This window comes from Haemorhous mexicanus, chromosome 23 (genome assembly GCF_027477595.1).
Source record: "Haemorhous mexicanus isolate bHaeMex1 chromosome 23, bHaeMex1.pri, whole genome shotgun sequence".
Classification (NCBI taxonomy): domain Eukaryota; kingdom Metazoa; phylum Chordata; class Aves; order Passeriformes; family Fringillidae; genus Haemorhous; species Haemorhous mexicanus.
Genome location: NC_082363.1, coordinates 6,233,862 through 6,258,013, shown reverse-complemented (window position 1 = coordinate 6,258,013; position 24,152 = coordinate 6,233,862). Strand labels below are relative to the sequence as shown.

At 45.2% G+C, this 24,152-nt stretch overlaps 1 protein-coding gene across 7 annotated transcripts; it reads right to left on the bottom strand.

Annotated features, from left to right (window-relative positions):
- Positions 1–1,116: 1,116 nt before the first annotated feature.
- On the bottom strand, positions 1,117–23,168 carry NADK (NAD kinase). Of its 7 annotated transcripts, none has more exons than XM_059866650.1 (12): positions 23,152–23,168; positions 17,679–17,892; positions 13,867–13,950; positions 10,225–10,354; positions 9,657–9,765; positions 9,322–9,407; positions 8,957–9,059; positions 8,074–8,225; positions 7,402–7,501; positions 6,541–6,698; positions 5,361–5,443; positions 1,117–4,306 (listed from the first exon to the last, which is right to left on the bottom strand). In XM_059866650.1, exons 2-12 carry the CDS (start codon positions 17,849–17,851, stop codon positions 4,159–4,161), a joined length of 1,326 nt encoding a protein of 441 aa, XP_059722633.1. In that variant the 5' UTR covers positions 17,852–17,892; positions 23,152–23,168; the 3' UTR covers positions 1,117–4,158. The 7 variants fall into 7 exon arrangements, with proteins under 7 accessions (XP_059722633.1, XP_059722632.1, XP_059722631.1 ...); XM_059866649.1 differs by lacking the exon at positions 23,152–23,168 and adding an exon at positions 21,872–21,983; XM_059866648.1 differs by lacking the exon at positions 23,152–23,168 and adding an exon at positions 21,753–21,769.
- Positions 23,169–24,152: the final 984 nt, after the last annotated feature.

The window sequence follows — 24,152 nt, the reverse complement described above, 5'->3', positions numbered from 1 at the left end:
CAGCTTATTAGGGAGATTTACAAGGATTCTATCAAAACTGCTGTAATTTTCCCCCCTCATCCTAGCCATCTAAATCACAGCCTCTATTACAAATATGTATTTTTCTCATCTTGATCTCCTAAACCTGAATCAAATCTCCTTAATCTGTAGCCCCAGGCAGGCAGGCAGAGGTTAATGTGTGCAGGGGCTGACAGAGCAGCAGCTGCCTCTGACTTCATCCCCCAAGTGCCAGTGGCAGCAGGGATTGTTGCTGGAAGAATTCAAACATTTCAACATCACAACAAAACCTTTTCAGTCCTTCCCTCAGCCAAGCCAGGCAGCAGGGCAAGGCTCTGCTCCCACACAGAGCTCTGCTGGGGCAGGAGGAGGTGAAGGAAGTGTTTCATGGCCAGGTCACAGTGCCACTGTCACTGAGAGAGTTTGTCACCAGCCAGGCATGGAAAGATGGAAAACCCTTTTCAGGGTGCCTTGTAAAACAAAAACAGCTTAAAACCAGCTCCTTTCCCTGCAAAAGGTCAAACAGCTCCTTGGCAAACTAAAACTCCATTTGAAGGCACCTCCTCCCATCCCTCAGCTGCTGGAACGAGTTACAGGTTAATTATGAAATCAAAGAGCTCTCAATCATCACTCATCTCAGGTTCCTTGGGAGAAGTGTCCAGAACTTCATCAGGAGTGATGAAATGTACCTGAGGCATTTAAACCTCATTTGCAAGTGTGCAAATGCAAGTGTGCCACAGGCATTTAAACCCCATTTTTAACCCTAGACTTCCTGGATATAAATTATCAGATTATTCCACCAGCTTATCTGACCCTTATCTGTTTGACCCTTAACTATTTCTTTCCTCACATTTCCATCACTGGGCCTTTCCAACACTATTTAATGCAGCCCAGCTGGTTGTGCACAAGATTTGTTTCAAGTTGCACAGCAAATCCAGCAATTATTTTGAGACTTTTGAGGAAAAGCTGGTATCAGACATTCCAAAAAAAGCCTTGGGGGCATTCCCAGAAAAGAGATGCCACTGTCCCCTGAGAAGTGTCAAACCCCCCACAATTCCAAGGAACTGACTGGCAATTCCCTATTTTCTGTTCTCCCCAGTCAAAGGGCAAATCGACCAATCCAACTTTACAAAAAGATTTTATTGAAAGGATTGAAAAATATTTTGTTTCTCAACAATATTTAAAACCAAGTTTTCAATGTGTTAACAATATGTAACAGGATTTTTTAGCTTTTAAAAATTCAGTACACTGCTTTATTCCCTACTACAGTTGGTAACAACTTCTTCCATTTCTACCAGAGGATAACTTTTTATTTAAAAAAAAAAACAAATTAATTTCCCAGCTTCCATTTTGGCCCTTTGTAGATGAAAGGATTTGTAGGTGCCAGTGACTTACAAACCCTTTTATTAAAAACTCCTAATCAGCAAACCCCTGTTTTTTAGCACAGTTTAACCAAGTCATTCTGAAGAAGCTACATGAGCAAAACGAGGTTTTATTGCCAAGAAAGTGAGGTGCATTTCAGCTTTTTCCTGCTTCAGCTCCCCCACTCCTGGAGCATTCAAATGCAGAACTCCAGGGATGGCTGCCCCAGCCTCACTCCCCTGCAGTTTGCAGATTAAAAGCCTCGAGAAGGGACTTTGCACCCTCAGATTTGGGATGTGTTAACCCAGCCCAGGCTGTGAAGGAGCTGGGCCAGGGAGAATCAAGGCAGCTTTTGGAGGAGAAGCCAGGACTGAGGTCACTGAGCCAGGCCTGCAGCTCTGCCTGGGCTCAGCAGCCCCCCAGAAAATGCCTTTTCTCAGCAGAGTTCTGTACAAGCAAAGCTGCAGCAGCCTCAGAGCCAGCAATGCAACTGCAGCAGGTGATAAATTGAAAGAAGAAATTTCAAGCCAACCCCTAATGTAGATCTAAAGTAGTTCAGTACACTTTGATTACAGATTTAATTACCTGTGCACTCTGAAAATTAAAAGTCTGGCAATTTAGTCAAGAATAGCTTTACTATTATAAAAAGCATAAATAAAAAGTGCTGAATATAGTTTTATCTTTAAAAAAATACTAGATAAGGCTCATAAATCATTTCACCTCTGCAAAATGATTTTCCACTCCCCAGTGTGCCTAGAACTGCTCATTCTCCACTCATCCACATGTTTCTCTAGACACCATACCCTGTTCCTTCTCTCAATTATTGCATGTTTAAACAAAATAGTTCCAAAGCAAAAAAGCCTGACACTTCTCTAGTTCAGAAAGTAACCAGTTATCAAATAACTGAATACTCCGCTCAGGAAACCCGTAAGCAGCTTCAAAACAGTGATAAAACAATGACTGCAGATTCAAGTGAAAGAGAAACCCCAAAAGCTCTCTGGATATTCTCCAAGATATCCCAAAATCCATCTGATTTTGACCAAATCAAGCCAATATTCTATGTTACAGAGTGTACAAACCAATGTTCATTTCCACCGACACGCTCCCACTGTGATTTAATTCCTTACCCAAGAGTTTGCTTCTCTCTTCTGGAAAAGTGCTCTCACCTGCATTTCATGAGCTCAGCCCAGGGCAGCATCCAAAAGGGATGAGACATTATTGAAACCACCAGAGGACAACAGATCAGGCAGAGTTTGGAAATGAAGCCATTTCCCATTTCCACTTTGGACCACAGAAACAACGTAAGACAATCATGAGAAAGGTTCAGCAGAGATTCTCCCTCCGGCCCCAAGGAAATCCCAGCTCAGGCAGGAAATTCATTCCTTGGCAGTTCTGCCACAGGACTGAGCAGCTCCTGCCCCTCCTTCAGTGAGCGATGCAGCAAGACTTGCAAATGCTGAAGTTTGGAGAAGATGATCAAGAGACTGCACCACAGAGAACATAAATGTAAACATTATCCTTGGGTTTGCTATTTTGCAGTTTGAGTACAGTACAAACCCTTTCCCCCACCCCAGCCAGTTCTTTTGCTGGGGTTTGGTTGTTTGTTTTTTTTTTTGTTCTTTCATAAAAGCACATACAATAAAATATGTACAGAGAGAAGTTAGAAACATTTGAAAGCATCTTAAAAAAAGTAAATGTGAGACTTAGAATATCTTGAGTGTGCTGAAGGCACCATTGCTACTCCACTGGGAATGTGTCCTCTCATTTCTCCAGCCCACCAGTGCAGAATCCCACCCTGGATTACTCAGCACCAAGAATTGGAAGGTATCCATGGAAGTTGAGGGCATTCAGGATCTTGGAACAGGATATTTTCTTCAGGACAACAGTGAATTCAGTAGCAACTGAAGGTCCAGATTCTTCTTGAACACTTGGAGAATTATTAATGGTTTTTTAACATGATAGTCTCTCATGCTACCATTTATCCCAGGGAATCAAACCAAAATAATAAGAAAAACCAACACATGGAGCATTCCCACCAAGAGGAAGTGCAGAGCTGTGAATTAGCTCAGCTACAAATAATTAATGCTCATCCCTGCTGTTTGTGGGTATTTCCACAGTGCTGACAGCCAAGGGTCAACCACTGCTCAAATGGGCACAACAGAAAGAAATGTATATATAAAAAATATATACTTTTTATTACTAATTCCATCTATTAATAAAAAACATCCTTTGTGGGTGTTTCTTCAGTGTGTCACACTTGCAAGTAAGAAAGTATTTTCTGGGCAAGGTGTATTTAAGATAACAAAGAGGAACTTTTTTTTTTTTTTTTTTTAAAGAAAACTTCTCAGAACCTTTCTGTTCCTAGCAGTGTGAAATGGAGTTACAAACCTACCAAATGAAAGATTTTAATGCCACTTTTCTGCTGCCACTTTTCCCTGGTGTAGCTACATTCAGCCTACCATGGAACTGGTAAGTCAGAAGTTACAATCAAATCTGCAGATGTGGTTTTTGATAGCAGTCAGGAACAATCCACTGCTCATTTGGAAGGAAATTCAGACTGGATCAGAACCATCAGAGCCTCCCACTCCCACTGGACAGGAAGGAGCACAACCCTTCCCAGCCCCAGCACCTGAGGGACATCACCCACAACCACAGGGCGGCTCCGGGGCGGCGCCTGCACCAGAGCTCCGAAATCCAACAGAGGGGAGGGATTCTGCCACATTCCACTGCTCCAAAACCCAAGCAGAGGGGAGGGATCCTGCCACCTTCCCCTGCCAGAGCCCTGCTGGCTGGGGACACTCAGAACTCTTCCTCCTCCACGGCGAAGTTGTTCTGCTTCTTGCGCACGTTCCAGTGCAGGCACTGGGCCAGGCTCTCGAACCAGTCGCTCACGGGGTCCCGGAAGCAGATGGAGGGGAGGGGGTAGCAAGAGGTAGTGATGCTGATACTGCAACAGCACAGGGCAAGTCAGGCAGGGACAGCAACAATGGGACCAACCCCCAGCCTGTCCCCACCCAGCACGGAGCTGATTCACTGCCAGGCAGCAGCTCTGCATGCTCAGCCATCAGAATAGAGCTGCTCTCAAAATGAGCACAGAGCTCTGGGGACGCTTTGTGTGACTGGCTGTGACCCCTCCAGGGCACCCTGCAGCCTCTGGCACCACCCACACAGGGCCAAAGGAAACCCAAGGCACCACCCTGGCCTCTGGGCTTCAAGTTTTAAGCAATAAGCCCAAAAATCTCAGAGTGTAACCAAGGGCCAAAGCTTGTGTTTGAATCTTGACTGGGCACCTTTCAGGTTCAAGTTTTAAACAACAAGGCCAAGGATTCCTGAGTGTAACCAAGGGCCAAAGCTTGTGTTTGAATCTTGACTGGGCTCCTGAACTCCTCTATAGATGATCCAAGCTCAGAGGAAATAAAAGCTGCTCAGGATGGAGGGTTACAGCAGCTGTACATTTTCCTTCATGGCAGTTTGTGTGGGCCAAGAAGAAAATGGTTATTCAGGATGCCCAATCTGCCCATCTCCTTCCCAGAGCTGCCTTTAACACCTCCACCACCACATTCTGAGCACAAACCTGAGGGGCTTCACACCCTTTTGCTCACTCAGGGCCACAGCAAGTGACCACAAGCCCTCCCAGTTAACCCAGTTTAAACTCCTATGCTCACAGGCAGCTCCTGATGGTTTGTATCTTTCAGAATTCCTAAGATTTATCTTGAAGTTAAAATTTACAGAGTTTTCTAAAGATATGCCCATCTTCCTTGCCAAGCATGCAATGTTTACAGAGTCTGAACATTTCACCTGCTTTTGTGGGAAGATCTAAAGAACTCAAGTTGGAAATTAAATCCTTTTAGTGCAGTCTGTGCTCTGGGAGGTGTTAGGGTTTATAAAAGCTTCTTCCTTCACTGCCAAAAACCCTTTTGGCAGATGTTAGAGAACGAGGGAGCTGCATGAATCAGGATTTTCTATACTTAGAGATAAGACAATCAGAAGAAAGGTCTGACCTGTCTCCATGGCAGATTTCCTGCCTCTTCCTTCCATCAAACGAAACCCACGCCGTGTTCCTGGCATCTGGGGAGAGCATGATCTGAAAAACAGGAACGGTCCAAAACTCAAGAGCAAGGAACAAACACCTCCTCCACCTCCCTCTGAGTGCAGAACTGAGTCCTTGCAACTCCACACTTGCACTGGAACTCCTCAGCTGTCCATGGCAGCAGTGCAGTGACACCACTCAAGCTCCAAACCTTGATTTCTTGTTTATAAATATTTGTTCTGTATGGAGTAAATCCCCTTTTTATAAGTACAAGGTCATAACCCACACAGACCTCCCAGTTCCAGCCTGTCTCCTCCTTCCACTTCAGTTTCTTTAACTTTAATTCAGTTACAGGAGCTGACTTAGCTGTTCTTTCCAGAAAAATAATGCAGTTAATCCAGAAAAATACATTTTAATACATAATGAATCCAGAGCTGTCAAATTTAGCAAGTTTGACTCCTATTTAAATTACATTCCTATTAATAGAATTAACTACCACTGGCCAGTAACACCCACGGACATGAAAGTGTGGGCTGAGAGCTGTGCCATGAATAAATATTGAATTTATGTTGTAAAACAGGAACAAAAAGCCCAGAACACACTCATTTCTCAATGCTAATTCTCCAACACCCCCAGGACAAAAGGAGAAAGGGGTTCTTCCTTGCACAAGAGAATTTGTCCAAAATACCCATTAACCAAGTCTATTTTATATTCAGAATTAAATGTCTTTGTTCTGCAAGACAACATTAAAAAAACTACACACTGAATTGCAGATAGTGCAAGATCTGCAATATTTTTGCATGAAAGGAGAATTTTTGATTCCCTTCACTGATCATTTCCAGGCACTTTAGCCAAGATTATGGAACATTTTTCAGAATGCAAATGTAGGAATTCCCTTTTTGTAGAAAGTTACAGAGCTACAGTCCAGTAGGAAAAGTGTAAAGTATTACACTTTATTAAGTGTGTAAATTCTTCAATCTAAGTGGGCAAATTCTTGTGAAGAAAGGCACAATCTTGAACCAGACTTGCTCTGATCCAGCCCCACGTGAGGAAGCAGGAGCCACGCAACGCTTCCCACCCTCCCCTCACTCCTGTGCCCACTCCAGAAGTTTTTAATCCCCCAAGAGAAATAAAATGAAGGTGAAGCCCACCTTGAGTTCCACTCCAGCAGGAACCACGATGGGTCTGAAGGACAGGGAGTGGGGGCAGATGGGGGTGATCATGATGGCAGGGACGTTGGGGTGGATCATGGACGCTCCGGCCGCGGCGGCGTACGCGGTGCTGCCGGTGGGCGTGGACACGATCACCCCTGGGGACAGCAACAGGACAGGGACAGGAGCTTAAAAAACCAGGGACTGCTCTGGGGGACACCAGCACACCCCATTCACCCCTGGGGACAGCAACAGGACAGGGACAGCAGCTTTAAAAACCAGGGACTGCTCTGGGGGACACCAGCACATCCCATTCACCCCTGGGGACAGCAACAGGACAGGGACAGCAGCTTTAAAAACCAGGGATTGCTCTGGGGGACACCAGCACATCCCACTGTCACCCCTGGGGACAGCAAAGGACACAGCTCCACTGCAGCCCAGGACACACAGAGAGAGGAACTCCCAGCTCCCCCCTGCTCCTGTGGTTTCAGGAGTTGCACAAACTCAGGTTACACAACTTTGCAATAGTGACTTTCATTTTTTTTTCTTTAAGGGTAAGAGCTTTAAAGAGAACTCCTGTTGTTCATGAGATTGTTTGCCTTCAGCAAGCCCAGATATCCAGGCCAATCTTTGGGAGCTATTTCTTACCTTCAGCCTGAAATATAATACCCCAAAAAGAGCTACTTGCCCTCACATGCCCATAAACAAAATCTTTCAGCACCTCAAGCCTCACTAGGGGAATGAACACACCCATTCTTTGCACACTCCTGTTTGCTGTCAGCAGTGAACTGGAGCTCTGTTTCCAGGAGAGAAAATCCTGCAGGAAGCCCAGCCTGGAGCTGGCAGGGGAGCAGCACTCACCATCTCCCTGCACTGTGGTGATCAGGTGCCCATCCAGGAACACATCCACGTTGGACAGGTAGGAGGAAGGGCCACGATCCACCACAACCTCATTGAGGACCTGCCACGACAGCAAACGTTACTCCAGCTGCTGCCGCTGCCTTGGCAATGAAATAAATGTCACAAACTGGACATGTTTTCCAGATCTCCTAAAAATTCAAGCTTATTTAGTACCTGCACATTAAAGCCTCTTTACACTTCTGTCCTATCGAGTGCCAGCTGAAGTTTAAGAACTCAGTTTTGAAGATTTAATTAGATTTATTCTTAATTTTAAGAATTAAGTGTTGAAGTTTAAGAATTAGCTGGTCACCAACAATGTGCAGGGCTTTCCTTCTCATTTATAAAAATGTCTGGTGTGGCTGACTTTAGAACTACAACTTGGTTTTCAAAATAAAAGGAAGGTCAGACTCAAGCTTGGAGATATTTCCCAGCCTAAACAATTGTGTGGAATCATTTCTAGAGCAAAGTGTGAGATTAGCACTTGTGGAAATGTGTGCAGCAGCTCTCCAGCATGCAGAGCACACTGGGAGCTGGGCAAGGCCCAGCCCCACACTGCTGGGGGAGAGCTTTAATCAAACAAATACAAATTACAAACAATATTTGGGGTTTTTGGCTTTGGTTTTTTCCTCTGACCTGATATTGCATAATTTGTTTGCCCACTTCTTTCTCCAGGTTTGCAGACACGACTCCATTCTCCTCTATCCCATTCTGCACTGTGCTCTTCTCCCTGTGCTCCTTCACCACCTTCACCTTGAGCCTGCTCCGCAGAACCAGAGCAGCGTTGCCTGGAGGGGAGACAGGGAGAGCACACAAGGAGGAGATGCTGGCACAGGAAATCACCCCAGCAGTGACTAACACACTCTGGCAAATGCCATCCAGCTATTCCTGAGCTTTCAACACTCCCAGTTTCATTCACAACATAATTGGCTGCGCTTGGCTGAAGCTCAAAACTGATTTTTAGTAGCAACGAGTAAAAAATCAAAGCCAAATTTTGAGCCAGTCCCTCCCCACTTTTCTTATTATGTAAAAAAAATTTAAATTTTATATAGAAAACACTGTTGGGCTCATGTGATCTTCAGTAAGACAAAAGCTAAGCTTAAAGAAAACTAAAGCATTAGAAACATGTGTTAGAAGATAACACTCTAGAGAGAGTTTTAGATATCTTTGCAGGATCTGCTTTGGATGCAACTCAAATAACCTCATATTGAAGAAACAAAGAATTTATTTCCTCAAATATTTTATTTGCCTGTCTTCTCAGTATTTAAACACTGCACTTTAACATGAACTCTACATTATCTTACACTTATTTACTCCATAAATAACCTATTTCTTTACAGAGCAGTACAGACAGCAGCACTGGATGGATCAATACAATGCAAAACTTCTGTTAATTTAAGATGCATTTCTGGTAATTTAAAGTGCATTTCTCAAGTTTCAGATCTTAAGGGCTGACCTAAAAGAGTTGAAAAGAAAAAGTAACAAACAAAACCACCACACCTTGTCCCCTTAAATTTACCTTCTATAACCTGAGTGACTTGGGACTGAAAATTCTCAAAATTAAATGGAGTAAGAAATCCAAGGGATCCCAGATGAAAAGCCATAACTGGAGGTACACTACCCTATCAATAAAGAAAAGAATTTTAAAGCTACTCAGTCAAAACAATCCATACTTCAACTATTTGCCAGTAAATATTGTGACTATTGATGAAACTTCAACTGTGCTTAATAAAAACAACACATTTGACATGATTTTTACAAGGTAAAAAAGAGGGAATGAAGAACATAAGACAAATGCTGAACTCAGCAACAAAGAGGGGGAAAAAGCACTTTTAAAACCTCCAAAAGAAAAGGTTTATGGGTTTATTTCCTCTAAGAACCAACCTGGAAAAGTGAAGAAGCATAAAGTAAGGTCCCATCTCCTCCCAGGCATATGATAAAGTCTATCTGATTGGAGATATCATCATAGTCTAGGAGAAACATTGAAATAAAAAGTTCTGAATTCAATTGTAACCACAGTCCTAATTTCCTAACAAAAACTTAGAAAGTTACAATTTGCAGCATGCAAGCATTCCCTCACAAATGTATAAAAAAGCACATTTAAGATGTAACAACTGTCTGCAAGAGTTTTAGAAATTTGACCCAACAACTAAGAAAACACCAAGACCAAAAAACAAAAAATACACTCCAACTGTTCTTTCAAGAAATCATTTCCATACCTTCTCTGAAGGTGCAAAATTTCTTCTTCACTGGTCCAAAATTCTCATCATTAGCTATAGCAGGGTCTTCCAATACTTTTTTTTCCACATACACTATCATATTGTTCTCCTGAAAAGAGAGAACATGAGCTTGTGAGGCACCTTCCCAACACTTGACTCTCTCCATAATTTCCATTAATTCAATTATTGAATGCTAGAAGCAATATTTACAGCAGTGTTCTGCATCTGCTGGCTGTTTTCAATGTGTGGTCTGATCCTGATGAGAATTTTGCAGCATGCACAGAACATTTAATAAATTAAAGCCTGGAACACAGATAACAGATACAGCAATAATGCTGTGTTTGCTCAAGGCTGAAAGGTTTCAGCTTTTTATATCCCACTCCTGTAATTCAGAGCTGCAAACAGAATGGAAGTTTCTACTTTAATAATTTTAGTTTTAAGCTTCATACTGATCTTAACTTCTGCAACAAATCTGAGTACACCCCGTGGCAGTGGGTATGAAGATTTGATTGCACAAATTCTGCACAGAATCAGCAGCTGGAGAGAGCTCTAATTTCTGTTTTCTCACCTCAGTGAGGTACACACAGAGCTCTTTGAAGGGCTGCAGCAGACTGGCATCACGGATCTTCTTAATCACAAGGACACTCTTGGGAGGTTTGTTCCATGTCAACCGCTGGCTTGCTGGATCCTGAATGTGCCTGGGGGACAAAAACACCCCCAAACATCAGAACACTTGGGTCTGACACCTTCCTGACCTGGAGAAAATACATCCTGCAGCGTGGAGAACACAGCCCTGCACACCAGGGAAAGGCAGTAATTCCCACTGCAGGGATGTGAATTTATTTATTAATGTATGGAGAACACAGCCCTGCACACCAGGGAAAGGCAACAATTCCCATTGCAGGGATGTTTCTGAGGGAAATGAAATAATTCCCATTGCAGGGATGGTCCTGAGGGAAATGCAACAATTCCCACTGCAGGGATGTTTCTGAGGGAAATGCAATAATTCCCATTGCAGTGGTATTTCTGAATGCAATAATTCCCATTGCAGTGGTATTTCTGAAGGAAATGCAATAATTCCCATTGCAGTGGCATTTCTGAAGGAAATGCAATAATTCCCACTGCAGAGATGGTCCTGAGGGAAACTCAATAATTCCCACTGCAGGGATGTTTCTGAGGGAAATGCAACAATTCCCACTGCAGTGGTATTTCTGAAGGAAATGCAACAATTCCCATTGTAGGGATGTTCCTCAGGGAAATGCAACAATTCCCATTGCAGGGATGTTCCTGAAGGAAATGCAATAATTCCCACTGCAGGGATGGTCCTGAAGGAAATGCAATAATTCCCACTGCAGGGATGGTCCTGAAGGAAATGCAGTAATTCCCACTGCAGGGATGGTCCTGTGCTTTACCAGGTGCAGGTGATAACACAGAATTAATAATTCTGGTCCCTGCTGCCTGTGAATGACCTTTGCCAACAGAAGCACCACAAAAGCTCCCAGAAATAAGTTCCTCAAGTGATGACAGCACTGCTTCCTCTGGGTTCAGTGCTGACTCAAAGGAGAAACAGTCAATGAGAGGATCTGAAAAAGTCACAGCTTCACTTTTTCCCCCATTCAATACTCTCAGTCAAACAGCTTAATGCAAATTTAAAATCCATTTTATTTCAGTGCTCACATTTGAGATACAAACCCAGCAAAAACTACAGGTTAATGCAGGGCTCTAATATCAAAAATGCTGACAAGAAGTAGGGATTGCAGCACTGAATAAAATAAACCCACAACTAGCACCAACTTCATTCAAACAAGTCTGCCTGTTCCAGCTGTACTCACCAATTCCAAGCAGTTCTACTGAATGAAAAGTCATTCATAACTTGCTTTAAGATCTTCATGTTTCTTTCCAGGGCTCAGGCAAATGCAACAGCTCCAAATAAAATAAAAGGCTGAGGCTTTTATCACTCATTAATAACTGCAACCTCAGAGGAATACATTTTTCCCTGAAAAATGTTTTTTTCTTCTACTGAAGATTTCAATCAGTTCCAATAAAAAGTTGTGAGGCTTTACAAAAAATCCTGTGTGAAACTTTTACTCCAGATCCTCGAGGCAAGGTTTCATAAAGAAAATCCCATCTCAAGAAAAATAAACAGGGATTTGATTTCCCTTTCTCTCAAGAGCACAAGCCCCTGATCCTTTCTTCACTGAGTATTCATTCAATTCATCTGCTCACCAAAAAGCAGATTTGCAAGTTCTAGAGCTGCTGGTTGTATTGAAAGAGACACCAGTCCTTCCCAACTTAAGCCTGCACATAAAAACTATGATCTTCTGTTAAAAATAATCCCTCCAGTGAGTAGAATTTAAAAAAATTACCCAAAACAGAGGGGAAAAAAACACCAACAAGGTTTTGTTTGTTTTTAAAACCCACAAAACCTCGCGTGCAGCAAAAGTAATTTACAATTTGCTTTTTCAAACAAGTCCCTGCCCTCAGCAGCCTGGGGGCAGCTCTGCTCCCAGCCCTGCCTGCCCAAGGTTTTCCCTGGCACAATCCTGTCCCTGTCCTTATAGCCCAGTCCTGGACCAGCCCCTGGGAGGAGCAATTCCCCAGGTCAGGTGGGTAAACACAACCTGGGCCGGCCTGCAGCACCCCAGGGCTCTTTACAGCACCAGGGGAGAATGAGGAAGCTCTGAGCTCCTCAAGGGAGGGATCTGTGTTGGACTTTCCCAGGAAAGGGCTGGATATCACCAGGAAGGTTACAGTCTACAGAGGCAGAGATTTGGGCAAATATTGACTGCAATGACTTGCAGTTAACTGGAGGAGCAGGTCATTAAAACTTTTTTAAAGAGGCAAAAAAAAATACAGAATGGTTTGGGTTGGAAGGGCCTTAAAGCCCATCCAGTCCCACCTTCCACCATCTCAGGTGGCTCCAGGCCATGTCCAACCTGGTCCAGGACACCTCCAAGTGGGGCAGCCACAGCTCCTGTGTGCCAGGACCCCAAAACCAGGGAGGAGCACCACCCCGAAATTCCTCACCTGGCCAAGTCAGGACTCCTTTTATTACGTCTAGAAAGCAGCACTTTATGCCACCCAAGGCACAAAATTAAAATGTTTATTAGCCCACTAAGCAGAAACCAGCCCTTATTCCCACATTTATCAACAGTCTAAAAGCAAACTTCCTTTAACTGAAAGTACCAGAGACCAAACAGAAAAATTGAAAAGTACAAATTCAAACATCACCACCAAGGGAGGGAGAAAGCTTCCCTCACATTTCACAGCACACACAACAGTTCCTCTTCTTCCCTTTTTTTTATTGAGTTGGAAATATGAGAGTTGCCCTTTAGGACACCAACACCAAACTATGGATTGCAGACCATGCCAACCTGGCAAAGCTGACCCCAGGATGGCAATCAAGCATAAAAACCTCTAAATACCAGGTAAATCACAAACACAGTGCTGAGGGAGCTGGGGGTGCTCAGCCTGGAGAAAAGGAGACTCAGGGGTGACTCTCTACACTCCCTGAAAAGTGCCTGTGCTCAGCTGGGGCTGGGCTCTTTCTCCAGGAGCTGACAGAACCAGAGCACACAGCCTCAGCTGCACCCAGGGAAATTCAGGTTGGATATTGGGAAGAAGTTTTTTACAGAAATGTGATAAAGGTTTTTACAGAAAGGTGATAAAGGTTTTTACAGAAAGGTGATAAAGGTTTTTACAGAAAGGTGATAAAGGTTTTTACAGAAAGGTGATAAAGGTTTTTACAGAAAGAGTGATAAATTCTGGACTGGCTGCCCAGGGAGGTGGTGCAGTCCCCATCCCTGGGTGTGTTTAACAAAGCCTGGATGTGGCACTGGGTGCCAGGGTTGGGTTGGGGTTTTGGGGCTGGGTTGGACTCGATGGTCTTCATGATCTCTTCCAACCTGGGGATTCTGAGAATTTGGGGTGATTCTGTGAATTTGGGGTGATTCTGGGAATTCCCAGGAACTGGGATGGTGGTGCAGTCCCCATCCCTGGTGTGTTTAACAAAGCCTGGATGTGGCACTGGGTGCCAGGGCTGAGTTGGGGTGTTGGGGCTGGGTTGGACTCAATGGTCTTGAAGGTCTCTTCCAAGCTGGGCATTCTGTGAATTCTGATTTGGGGGTGAGCAAAGTGGAACCAGTGGAAAAGCAAAGTGGTTTTCCTTGCCACAGCAGGAGCAGAGTGCCACTGATGGAGGAGTACTCACATAATGGTTTTGGGATTCTGCAGCATGCAGGCCTTTGGTCCAAACGTGGTCACTGGGCATGGTCCATGCAAGGAACGTGTTCTCCTGAGGGCAGAGAGGATAATCAGTGAGTAAGAGAGCTGTGCTGACAAACTGGGTCTGCCTGGCTGCTCAAACACCTAACCCTCCTTTGAACCAGCTGCACACAAGCAACACAGGGCAAAGTGCATTTCTTACACCTACGTGTGCTCCCAGGCAGGGCCATTTTACAGATCAGCTCTCCCATTTCCAGCCTGCATCAGCTCCACTGCTGCACAGCCCCACTTTTATTCTGTGTTTCTCCAAGCACTACATCTTACCTGAAAGCACATTTTTTAGAATGGCTGAATCTGGTATAAACACAGCTAAAAGAGCTCAGTGAGTGCTCTTGCCCTCGCTGAGGGCTTTGGTTTCCCAGTGTGGGATCTGCCATGGACATATCTCATAAAAAATCTTTTTGTTAAGATTTTTTCTCTTGAGAAGCTGAGAAACTTTAGCTTCTCCATGTTTTGCTGCTTTAGAATGTGATTTAGAAAATTGTTTACTTAGCACGTGAAACTGTTTTTACTTGATAACTAATGATAACTACTTGTGTCGAGGCTGTGAGCAGTCACAAGATTTTATTCTCATTCTTTTTTATTCTTTTCAAACTTTCTGATTAAATCTTTTTTTCTTTTAGTATAGTTTTAATAGATAACTTTCTTTTACTATAATATATATCATAAAATAATAAATCAGCCTTCTGAAACATGGAGTCAAAATTCTCATCTCTTCCCTTGTTCTGACACCCCTGAGAACACCACCACAAACACCTCCAGATGATTTTAACTCACAGTGTCTTGGTCATTTAAACACCCTTAATAAATTAATCAAACATTCTTCAACTCTAAGGCACATGGAGATTTGTATCTGCAGTATCAGGCTGCAATTCTGAACAGGCTGAAGAAGAATTGCTGTTTCCCCCCCATTTATTTCTCTAATAAAATATTTGTCTTCAAATAAACAGGGGCTCTGAGGTGTCATTTATCCTCAAAATTGAATCCCACCAGACACAGGGTTATTCCTGGCTCCAGGATGAGATTAGCTGGAGAAAATCAGAACTCTTCTGCCTCACCTCCTTCCCAAACTCCTCCAGAAAAGCTGGAACTGGGAGCAAAACTTGCTCAAGCCATGGAACTGCTGAAGCATTATCTGACTGCTATTAGAATTATTCCATTACAAAAAAGAGAGAAACATTTATTTCCTGGGCTTAATTCAATCACATCTTGCTTGCAACAATCATCACTGCAGTGCCTTCTATTGTGTGTTACCAAGTAGCCCAGACCAGCCTGATGACTCAGTCCTAGAGCTAAAAAAACCCTCAGAAATTTAATAAAAATCAAAACCAGATCACAGGTTAAACATATAATTAAGGAACAACAGCAACATCTTATTTGTTCCTTGCCTAATAAAAAATGCCAGTCTAAGATTGGAATTCCAAAAACAAAACCAGAATAATTTCTTTTCCATCTCTAAGTCCAGGCATGACTGACCTAGTCAGTAAAGAGCATCACTAAGTGTTTTATAAACTTTACCTCACTGATATTAAAACAGAAAAATGAGCAAGGACTGACATAACAAGAGATGAACGTGGCAGTCAATATGGGCAAAGGGATGGTAAATCTTTATCTACTAGTGAACAATTACCCTTGGCATTAGGATGGTTAAATAACACCCTGGCAGCATCACCTCCCACTTCTTGCTCCACTCCAGCTTCTCCCAGATAACTGTAATTTTTGCCCTCTCCCAACACAGGTCATTATTTGATGCCACTCCCAGTAATTGGCCAAATTCTGTTCCCATGTGAGGCTTTAAATATCCAGGTCTGACCTTCATGACATTCCAAAAGTTTCTTCTGCAAGCCCTAATTAATAACTGGTGTAAAATCTCCCTGAGATTCCACGTGGTTTTATTAGTGCTCAATAAAGTGCTTGAGTGAACAGAATTTCAAGTTATTCCTGGTCAGGCTGCCTTTGCTAAGGATGAGCAGCAATGCCCTGGAAATTACACATCTTTTAGGAAAATCTATTTATCAGCTCCCAGCAGCTGGGCAGCTACCTGGAGCTGAACAGCACAGAGGAAGCCTGAGAGCAGCATTTCCTGCCAGCCTGCAAAATGCCTTGAGACAATTTAGCTCTGCAGAGAAGACAGCCAGAGAATGACTGCAGAGCATCCTAATGAAGGAAAATCTCAGCAGCAATTACCCTGATTCAAACCCACAACAGACACAGCACTTCTGGTTGAAAAAGCAGCTGTTTAGCTAGAAAATTATAGACAAAAATTTAGACCTTCTCTGCAGACTGACTGAAAGGTTTGAGCAGAGAAGGGAAAACCAACAGGCCTTACAGCACAATTTAAATATCAAATCTTACACATTGACCACATACACATCACCAGAGCTCCAACAGAGCACAGCCCTCAGAAGACACTTCCCAGAAGCACCAAACACACTGCACTCCAAACACAGAGCAGTTCTCTTCCTAAAGCATAAAACACACTGAACTCCAAACACAGAGCAGTTCTCTTCCCAAAGCACCAAACACACTGAACTCCAAACACAGAGCAGTTCTCTTTCTAAAGCACCAAACACACTGAACTCCAAACACAGAGCAGTTCTCTTCCCAAAGCACCAAACACACTGAACTCCAAACACAGAGCAGTTCTCTTCCCAAAGCACCAAACACACTGAACTCCAAACACAGAGCAGTTCTCTTCCTAAAGCACCAAACACACTGAACTCCAAACACAGAGCAGTTCTCTTCCTAAAGCACCAAACACACTGAACTCCAAACACAGAGCAGTTCTCTTCCCAAAGCACCAAACACACTGAACTCCAAACACAGAGCAGTTCTCTTCCCAAAGCACCAAACACACTGAACTCCAAACACAGAGCAGTTCTCCTCCTAAAGCACCAAACACACTGAACTCCAAACACAGAGCAGTTCTCTTCCTAAAGCACCAAACACACTAACTCCAAACACAGAGCAGTTCTCTTCCTAAAGCACCAAACACACTAACTCCAAACACAGAGCAGTTCTCTTCCTAACTTTTCAAGGCTTTGAGTCACCTCCCTTCACCACCGAGCCACCCCTGTGCCCTTCAGCCTCACCCGTGTGTTCTCTTGCCTCCCAAGAACAATCCTACCAGCAAAGCAGGAGCTCTGAACAGGAATTCCATCTGCTGAGCAGCTCCCTCGTGGCTCTGCCCATGCTTTAGGGACAGTCCCAGCACAGGGAAGGGGAAGTCCTGCTGTGCCTCCCACAGGATCAAGACATGGCGCTGCCCCTGCCCGCTGCTCAGTATTTACAGCAGGTCAAAGATCACCAGATCAGAAGTTTTACCCACCCTGTCCACATGACAGGAACCTTGCAATGACATCAGAAAGTTGGCTCCAAAAAAAAGAATGGGTGTTTCTCACTGCTCTGAAACCACTGCAAACACAAAGTTACTTTTTGCTGCCTCACACACCGGTTTTTAACACACAGCACTACAGCGGTGGCTTGAGATTTTGTAAAAGTTTGAAGAATTGTCTCTACTGTTGATTGATTATTTTTTGGAGACTGTGAGCTCTGCAGACACCTGTTCTGACAAGCCATGAAACTTTGATTTGACTCTGCTCTTAGTCAACACCCCACCTTCATTTTGAACCTTCTGAGGCACATTTTAAGAATCCCTCACGGCCATGTGAAAAAACCCACTAAAATCTGGTTGACTTCACATATTTTAGCACCAAGGGGAAGAAGCAGAAGCCTCACCTGAATTCTTTGGTGCTTCCAAGGGCAGGTGAAGCTGACAAGCTGCGTGACTTGGCCCGGCCCCGGCTGGTGCTGCCCCAGTCGTCGTCGCCGTGGCACGCCGAGCAGTGGTAGGCAGAGTCTGAGCTGCCATCAGCCTGGCTGGCACACAGCTTCTCCCGACTCATCTCCATGCTGGGACTGCAGGAACCTCAGCCAGACAGAAATTCAATCCCTGCACAGGAGAGGGACAGGCAAAACCTCAGCATTCCCAAAGGTAATGGGGCTTTCCTTTACAATCCAGTGATGGCTGCAGCTGGCTCGAGGGAAAACAGAAGTTTGCTATCACAACCCCTCTTCTCTCAGTAGATAACATGCTGAACATAAAAAAAAAAACTTACAGTAATCCTATAACCAGGATGGTTTAGGGCAGGGCATTGAACAGGAGAAGTTTGTTATGAAAGAACAGCTTACAAGCATGGTTGTTATAAAAGAAAATTAAATCCCTTGGTGGTTTGCAGCCTTGCAGCTTCTTTGGGGGGTGTCCTGGGGTTGTATAAACTGGTTTGATGAAACCTTTGGGAAGTTCTTGTTCAGGGGAACGTGGAGTGAAATAAAAAATGGGAAACTGCAATAAAACTGGAGTTGTGTTTAACATCAAGAAACTCCTGGAGTTGCCCAGGAGATGAGCACGGCTGCTGAGATGAGCTGGTGCTCTGAGCCATTTCCCTGCTCTCTGCAGCTCCTGCTCTGAGGTCAGCACTGCTCACAAGGGGGAGTTCTGCCAGGGCCCCCACAGTGGTTTTTATAATTGCTTTTCAGCAATTAAAGTGTTTTAAAGTCCCTGCAAGAAAATCTGGAGGAGCATGTGACACTAAACACAGTTTGCACACACTAATAAAGACCTCTCCAAAGAATCTGGGAAGTTCTTCAAGGTAATCAGAAGTTCCTGGAATTAAAAATGACCACTGTGTTCTCAGACTGAGAAGAGGCCCAGCACAGATTCATTTCTTCAGTTACACAAGAGATAAAATGAATTACTTTCAGCTGTTTAAAAGAAAGAAAAGCTTTAAATATGTGCCAAGGAATCATGGCACAGGAAATCTATAAAGTTAGGAAAAACCATAAAGTCTCCTAGGAGGTGATACATATATTGAATAGATAAAATGAAATACTCAAAGAGAAAAACACCACCAACCCCTGTCAGATAATACCACAGAAATAACCTTAATAAGCCTCAGCTTTTGAAATAAAAGAGTTTAATGCCAAGCTGAGGAGAGACAAAAACAAGCTGGAGGACAATACCTAAGTCCTTAACTCATTTCTGACAAATTGGGGAGATGATCCAAAACAAACAGGACAAAAGAAGGACAAATGTGCAGTATTTCAGTTCCACGAACAACCAGCACAAAGGAGAGATAAACAGCTGGTTAGAGCACAGCTTTGCAGGAGTAAAAAAAGAAAACAAAAACCACAAAACCAAAACAAAACCCAAACTTGAAATAACTGCAGAAGTTGTAGAGATCTTGTGGGCAAGTTGTCATCATTACTTGAAGCAAGCAGAGAAGAAATCATATCAGAATAAAAATAGAAACCAACATTCAGTGTATGAACAAACACTAAACTATAAACAAATGGTATCCATGAGAGTGCAGCACATTCCTCAAGTCACTTGATTCCTACACAGGGGGGAAAAATTTGGTTCAGTAAAAAATTGTAGATGTTTTTTCCAATGTTTTCATCACTTTGGATGAAGCTCCCACCTCATCCTGCCCAGAGAGAGACTAAACATTGGTGCAACCATAAAAATGGAGTGTGGCTCTGGGAAATCATCCCCCAATGAGGATATCTGGGGGAAATTCCCCAGAGAATGGCAAACCCCATCATTTCACCAGAACCCCAACCTGCAGACAACAAAACCACCAACAAAACACAGCTGTAATTTTAGACTCATTACTAAATGAGACAGCACCACCACCTAATCAAATTAGAAAGTGCTTTTGCTCCTGCTGCAGCTTAGGCTTACCCAAGGAGAGCACCACCACAGAGAGGTGCAATTAATGCCAGCCATTAATGATTTATACCACCCTGCCCTTGAAAGGCATCAATGTTTAACTGGGGGTAACTCACTGCTGCGTCACCTCTGACGACCACTGCTTGGGAAACAGCCATTGCAACAGAGCTGCAGCTCTGTCCAGCTAAGATTAGCAAAATGTACCTCTATTTTTAGGCAATTCGAGCTGATATATAAATTTTGTGCCCATCAGTTGAGCAAGGGAGGCAGAGAATAATTTATGTAATGAGCAAGATGTGTTTCCACGTGACTTTGACTGAAGAATGTTCATCTGACAGATGCTGACAGTAAAGAAAATCAGATTAGCACAAAACTGGAAGTAAGAAGTGCACAGACATACTAAATACAGCCTAAGAACTTGATATTCCCTCCATGTAATACTTTCCAGTTCAGGATGTTTTAACTGCAGCTTACACCATGTACTGTTTAATTAACATTCCCTCACAAGACCTTTATTGAATAAGCAGACTTGACATAAGACAAAACTGCCACTGAACAGCTTCCAGGATGGGATCCAAAAAACCTTTAAGCACATGGTAACAAACTAATGAAAAGGCTGTTCTGTTTTACATCATGTCCAAAACAAAAACAACACAAGAAAAGCAAGTATTTCAATGTCCAGCACTGCAGAATGAAGGACAACTGAGGAAGTATCAACATTTAACAACAAATATCTGTGATGGTGACACAGCAGCCAGGTGAATCACCTCTCACACATATCCAACTCCAGTTTTATTGTAGTTTCCCATTTTTAATTTCACTCCATGTTCCCCTGAGCAAGAACTTCCCAAAGGTTTCATCACACCACCTTTATACAACCCCAGGACACCCCCCAAAGGAGCTGCAAATCACCAAGGGATTTAATTTTCTTTTATAACGACCATGCTTGTAAGCTGTTCTTTCATAACAAACTTCTCCTGTTCAATGCCCTGCCCTAAATCACCCTGGTTAAAGGATTACTGTGGGGTCCATCCTGACAAAGTCCTCACAGTGCTTTAACCCCCCACCAAGTGATTTTTTAGAAATTATATCAGTAATTCAAAACTCATTTTATACTTGATTATTGACTTTCTCTAGAGGCATAAGAGGACAATGTTCTATGCAAAACTGCACCTCTTGTCCCATTGCTACAGAGCACTGTGTGCTTGATCACCCTGCTCTGTGGAGCTTTCTTTTGTTGAATTTTGCTGAATAAAGCACTCCAGCAGAGGTTACATGCCTATGACTCCATCCCCAGGCACTAAACCCCCTCTCACACCCACAAAAATGAACAACTCCATCAGACAAAGCTTGATTTAGTTTAGAACTTCATATCCCAGCGAGCCTGCAGAAAACCAAAACCCTTATTAAAACCCAGCAGCCTGGCAGCAGTTACAGTTTTAGGTTTTGATTACACACCCAAATGCTATTTCCACCAAAAGCCGGGCAGTTTGAGCATCATGCGTGCACGGCCCAGGCAAAACAAATCCCTTTATTAACCCTTCATCTGCGGAGCCCCAGCACGGCCCGGGCACCCGAACCCAGGGGGGGACCCTCGGGCGGCAAACAGCAAATCCAGCCCTGGCTGTAATGACAACACAGAGAAGGGTTTTTTCTGTCCTGTAACCTCCACTCCCGAATAGCTCTGCTGATAGAAAATGGGAGAAAATCAGCATTCCAGGATGGAAACAGGATCCACACTCTGTCCTGGCCCGGCACAAACTGCCCCAGGACGAGCCTGTTTTACCTCCTGAGATGTGCAGGGAGAGCAGCCCCGAGTCTTCCTTAAAAAGCCGGAATTCACCCCAAAATTCAGTCCCAAAAAATCTGCAATTCACCCCAAAATTCACTCGGGAAGGGTCATCCGGCCTCGGGGGCAAACAGCGCGGCTGGCCCGCGATCCATTCCCGCGGGAAGGGTTACCCGGCCTCGGGGCTGCCCAGCGGGATCCCCCGGAGCCGCTGGGATGAGGGAATGAGGGCACTTGGGACACATGCGGGCACGGAGCGGCCCAGGCGGGGACACGCACCGGCAACACGCACCGGGGGGACAGAGGGACGCGCACCGGGGACACACACACGCGCACCGGGGACACCCGCACCGCTCTCCCCTCAGGGCCCCGCGGGCTGCCCCGCGCGGCTCCCCCGGCGCCCCGACTCACGGCGTGGCTCAGGGCCGGGCCCCGCGGCGCTGCTGGCGGCGCTGGGCGCTGTGAGGGGCGCGGGGCCGGCGGGCCCTGCGCGCCTCCATCGTCCCCTCCCCGCCGCCCCCGCGCAGGCGCGGCTCCGCCGCGGGCCCGGCGCGCAGGCGCGGGCGGTGCGGCTGCGCGGGGCCGCCTCGGGCCCGCGGGGTGATTAGAGCTAATTAGCGGTCATTAGCCGCGGGGGAGCTGGGTGGGCTGTGGATGGGTAGTGGTCGGGATGGCGTCGGACCCGCGTTGGAGGTGCCAGCGGGGGATACGGACAGCGGACATGTTCAGCGAGCCCACACCCCTCAGAGCGCTCCACAGCCCCCACAGTCACATCTCCAAATTCCGGCCATCCCATCCCTCACAGCACCCCACAGTCACATCTCCAAATTCCGGCCATCCCATCCCTCACAGCACCCCACAGTCACATCTCCAAATTCCGGCCATCCCATCCCTCACAGCCCCCCACAGTCACACCTCCAAATTCCGGACATCCCATCCCTCACAGCCCCCCACAGTCACACCTCCAAATTCCGGCCATCCCATTCCTCACAGACCCCCACAGTCACACCTCCGAATTCCGGCCATCCCATCCCTCACAGTACCCACAGTCACATCTCCAAATTCCAGCCATCCCATCCCTCACAGCCCCCCACAGTCACACCTCCAAATTCCGGCCATCCCATCCCTCATCTCCAGCCATCCCATCCCTCCAACCACCCCACACTCCTCGAACTGTCACACCTCCAAAGTCCAGCCACCCCACACCCCGAAAACATCTCCAACTTCCAACCATCCCACACCTCTAGCTATCCCTCCTCTCCAGCCATCCTGCCATCCCACCCCCTCAGCAATCCCTCACTTCCTACCTCCAACCATCTCAACCCTCCAAACATCCCATCTCCCACCATCCCGCCCCTCCCCAACTATCCGACCACTCACCATCCCATCTTCCACCCTCAACCACCCCATCCTTGCAGCCACCTCACCTCTCACCATCCCACCTCCTCAGCTCCACCATCCCATCACTCCAAGCATTTCACCTCCCACCATCCCACACCTCCAACCATCCCATCCCATCCCTTCCCTCCAGCAATTTCACCTCCCACTCTCCCACACTTCCCACCTCCACCATCCCATCCATCCAGCCATCCCACACCTCCAACCATCCCATCCCATCCCATCCCTCCAGCCATTCCATCTCCAACCATCCCATCCCTCCAGCTCCCCCATTTCCCCCATCCCACACCCACCTCACCTCCTCCGTGCCTCTCAGCTCGGCACGGACTGCACCGTCCCCTGCTCTCCTCCTGCCTTTTTCCTGCGGCTCACACCACGCCCTTGGCCCAGGGTGTGGCTGTTGGCACATCCCTCACACCCTGCTCACATGCCTGTCACCAACTTTTACCTTAATCTGGCCTTTCATCATCTGGGAAATGCCCTTTGTGACACAAAACTGCTTGGCAGCCCACACCGCTTTGTGAGGATCACAAAGACAGACATATACTGGTGAAAAGTAAACAAAAAAAAACCAACATTCTCCAGTCTGTACTTGAACTGAAAAAAAAAATAAATAAATAAAAGGTTTTGGTACCTCAAAATGATCAGAAGCTTTGTCGCAGCTTCAGCAGAGGATCAGCCCCTGGGTGGATGCCAGCCAGAAAACAATTCTTCAGTTACCAAACCTATCAGGTTTTGTAATTCCAAAATTGCATCTTTAAAGAGGCACACTCATGGGATAAATCACACCGGGATGAACTCACACAGTAAGAGCAAATTACATCAGAAGAGAATGTGGCACTTGGGGATTTTTTTTTTCTTCCTTTATGTAGTAATTTGTTTTTGGGGAACCAGGGAGCTGTAAATAACTGATGGCCAGTAAAGGCTGAAACAAACTTGAAAAAGAGGAAGCAGTTGCTAGATGTGGGAAAATACCACTGGCCATGTTACACCACTCTTGAAAGTACAGGATTTTGAGGCAAAATTTCTCTTTAGTCCTTCATCCCAGAGGCCAGTGTGCAAGCAATTAAGGCAACAATTCTCAGCTCAGCGGGGTTAATGATATCTCAGAGCCTCAAATGCCTTTAATGTGCTGAAAGGGATTCTCGAAATGTAAAGGGACACCTGAACATGACACTGGGCTGGAGTTCAGGGATTCAGGGAATTTAGGGAGTCAAACATTGCCCGGAAACCTGAAGTGAAAAACCATCCCAGGATGGACACAGCAGCTCTGCCAGGCACCACTCACTGACCA

What these genes read in the sequence shown, in the direction of transcription:
- NADK (XM_059866650.1), bottom strand. Translation starts at nt 17,851, where the DNA reads ATGGAGATGAGTCGGGAGAAGCTGTGTGCCAGCCAGGCTGATGGCAGC. An exon ending in GGAAGCACCAAAGAATTCAG is followed by an intron (nt 13,951 to 17,678) that starts GTGAGGCTTCTG and finishes CTCTGCCCTCAG; the next exon opens with GAGAACACGTTCCTTGCATG. An exon ending in ATGCTTCTTCACTTTTCCAG is followed by an intron (nt 9,060 to 9,321) that starts GTTGGTTCTTAG and finishes CTTTATTGATAG; the next exon opens with GGTAGTGTACCTCCAGTTAT.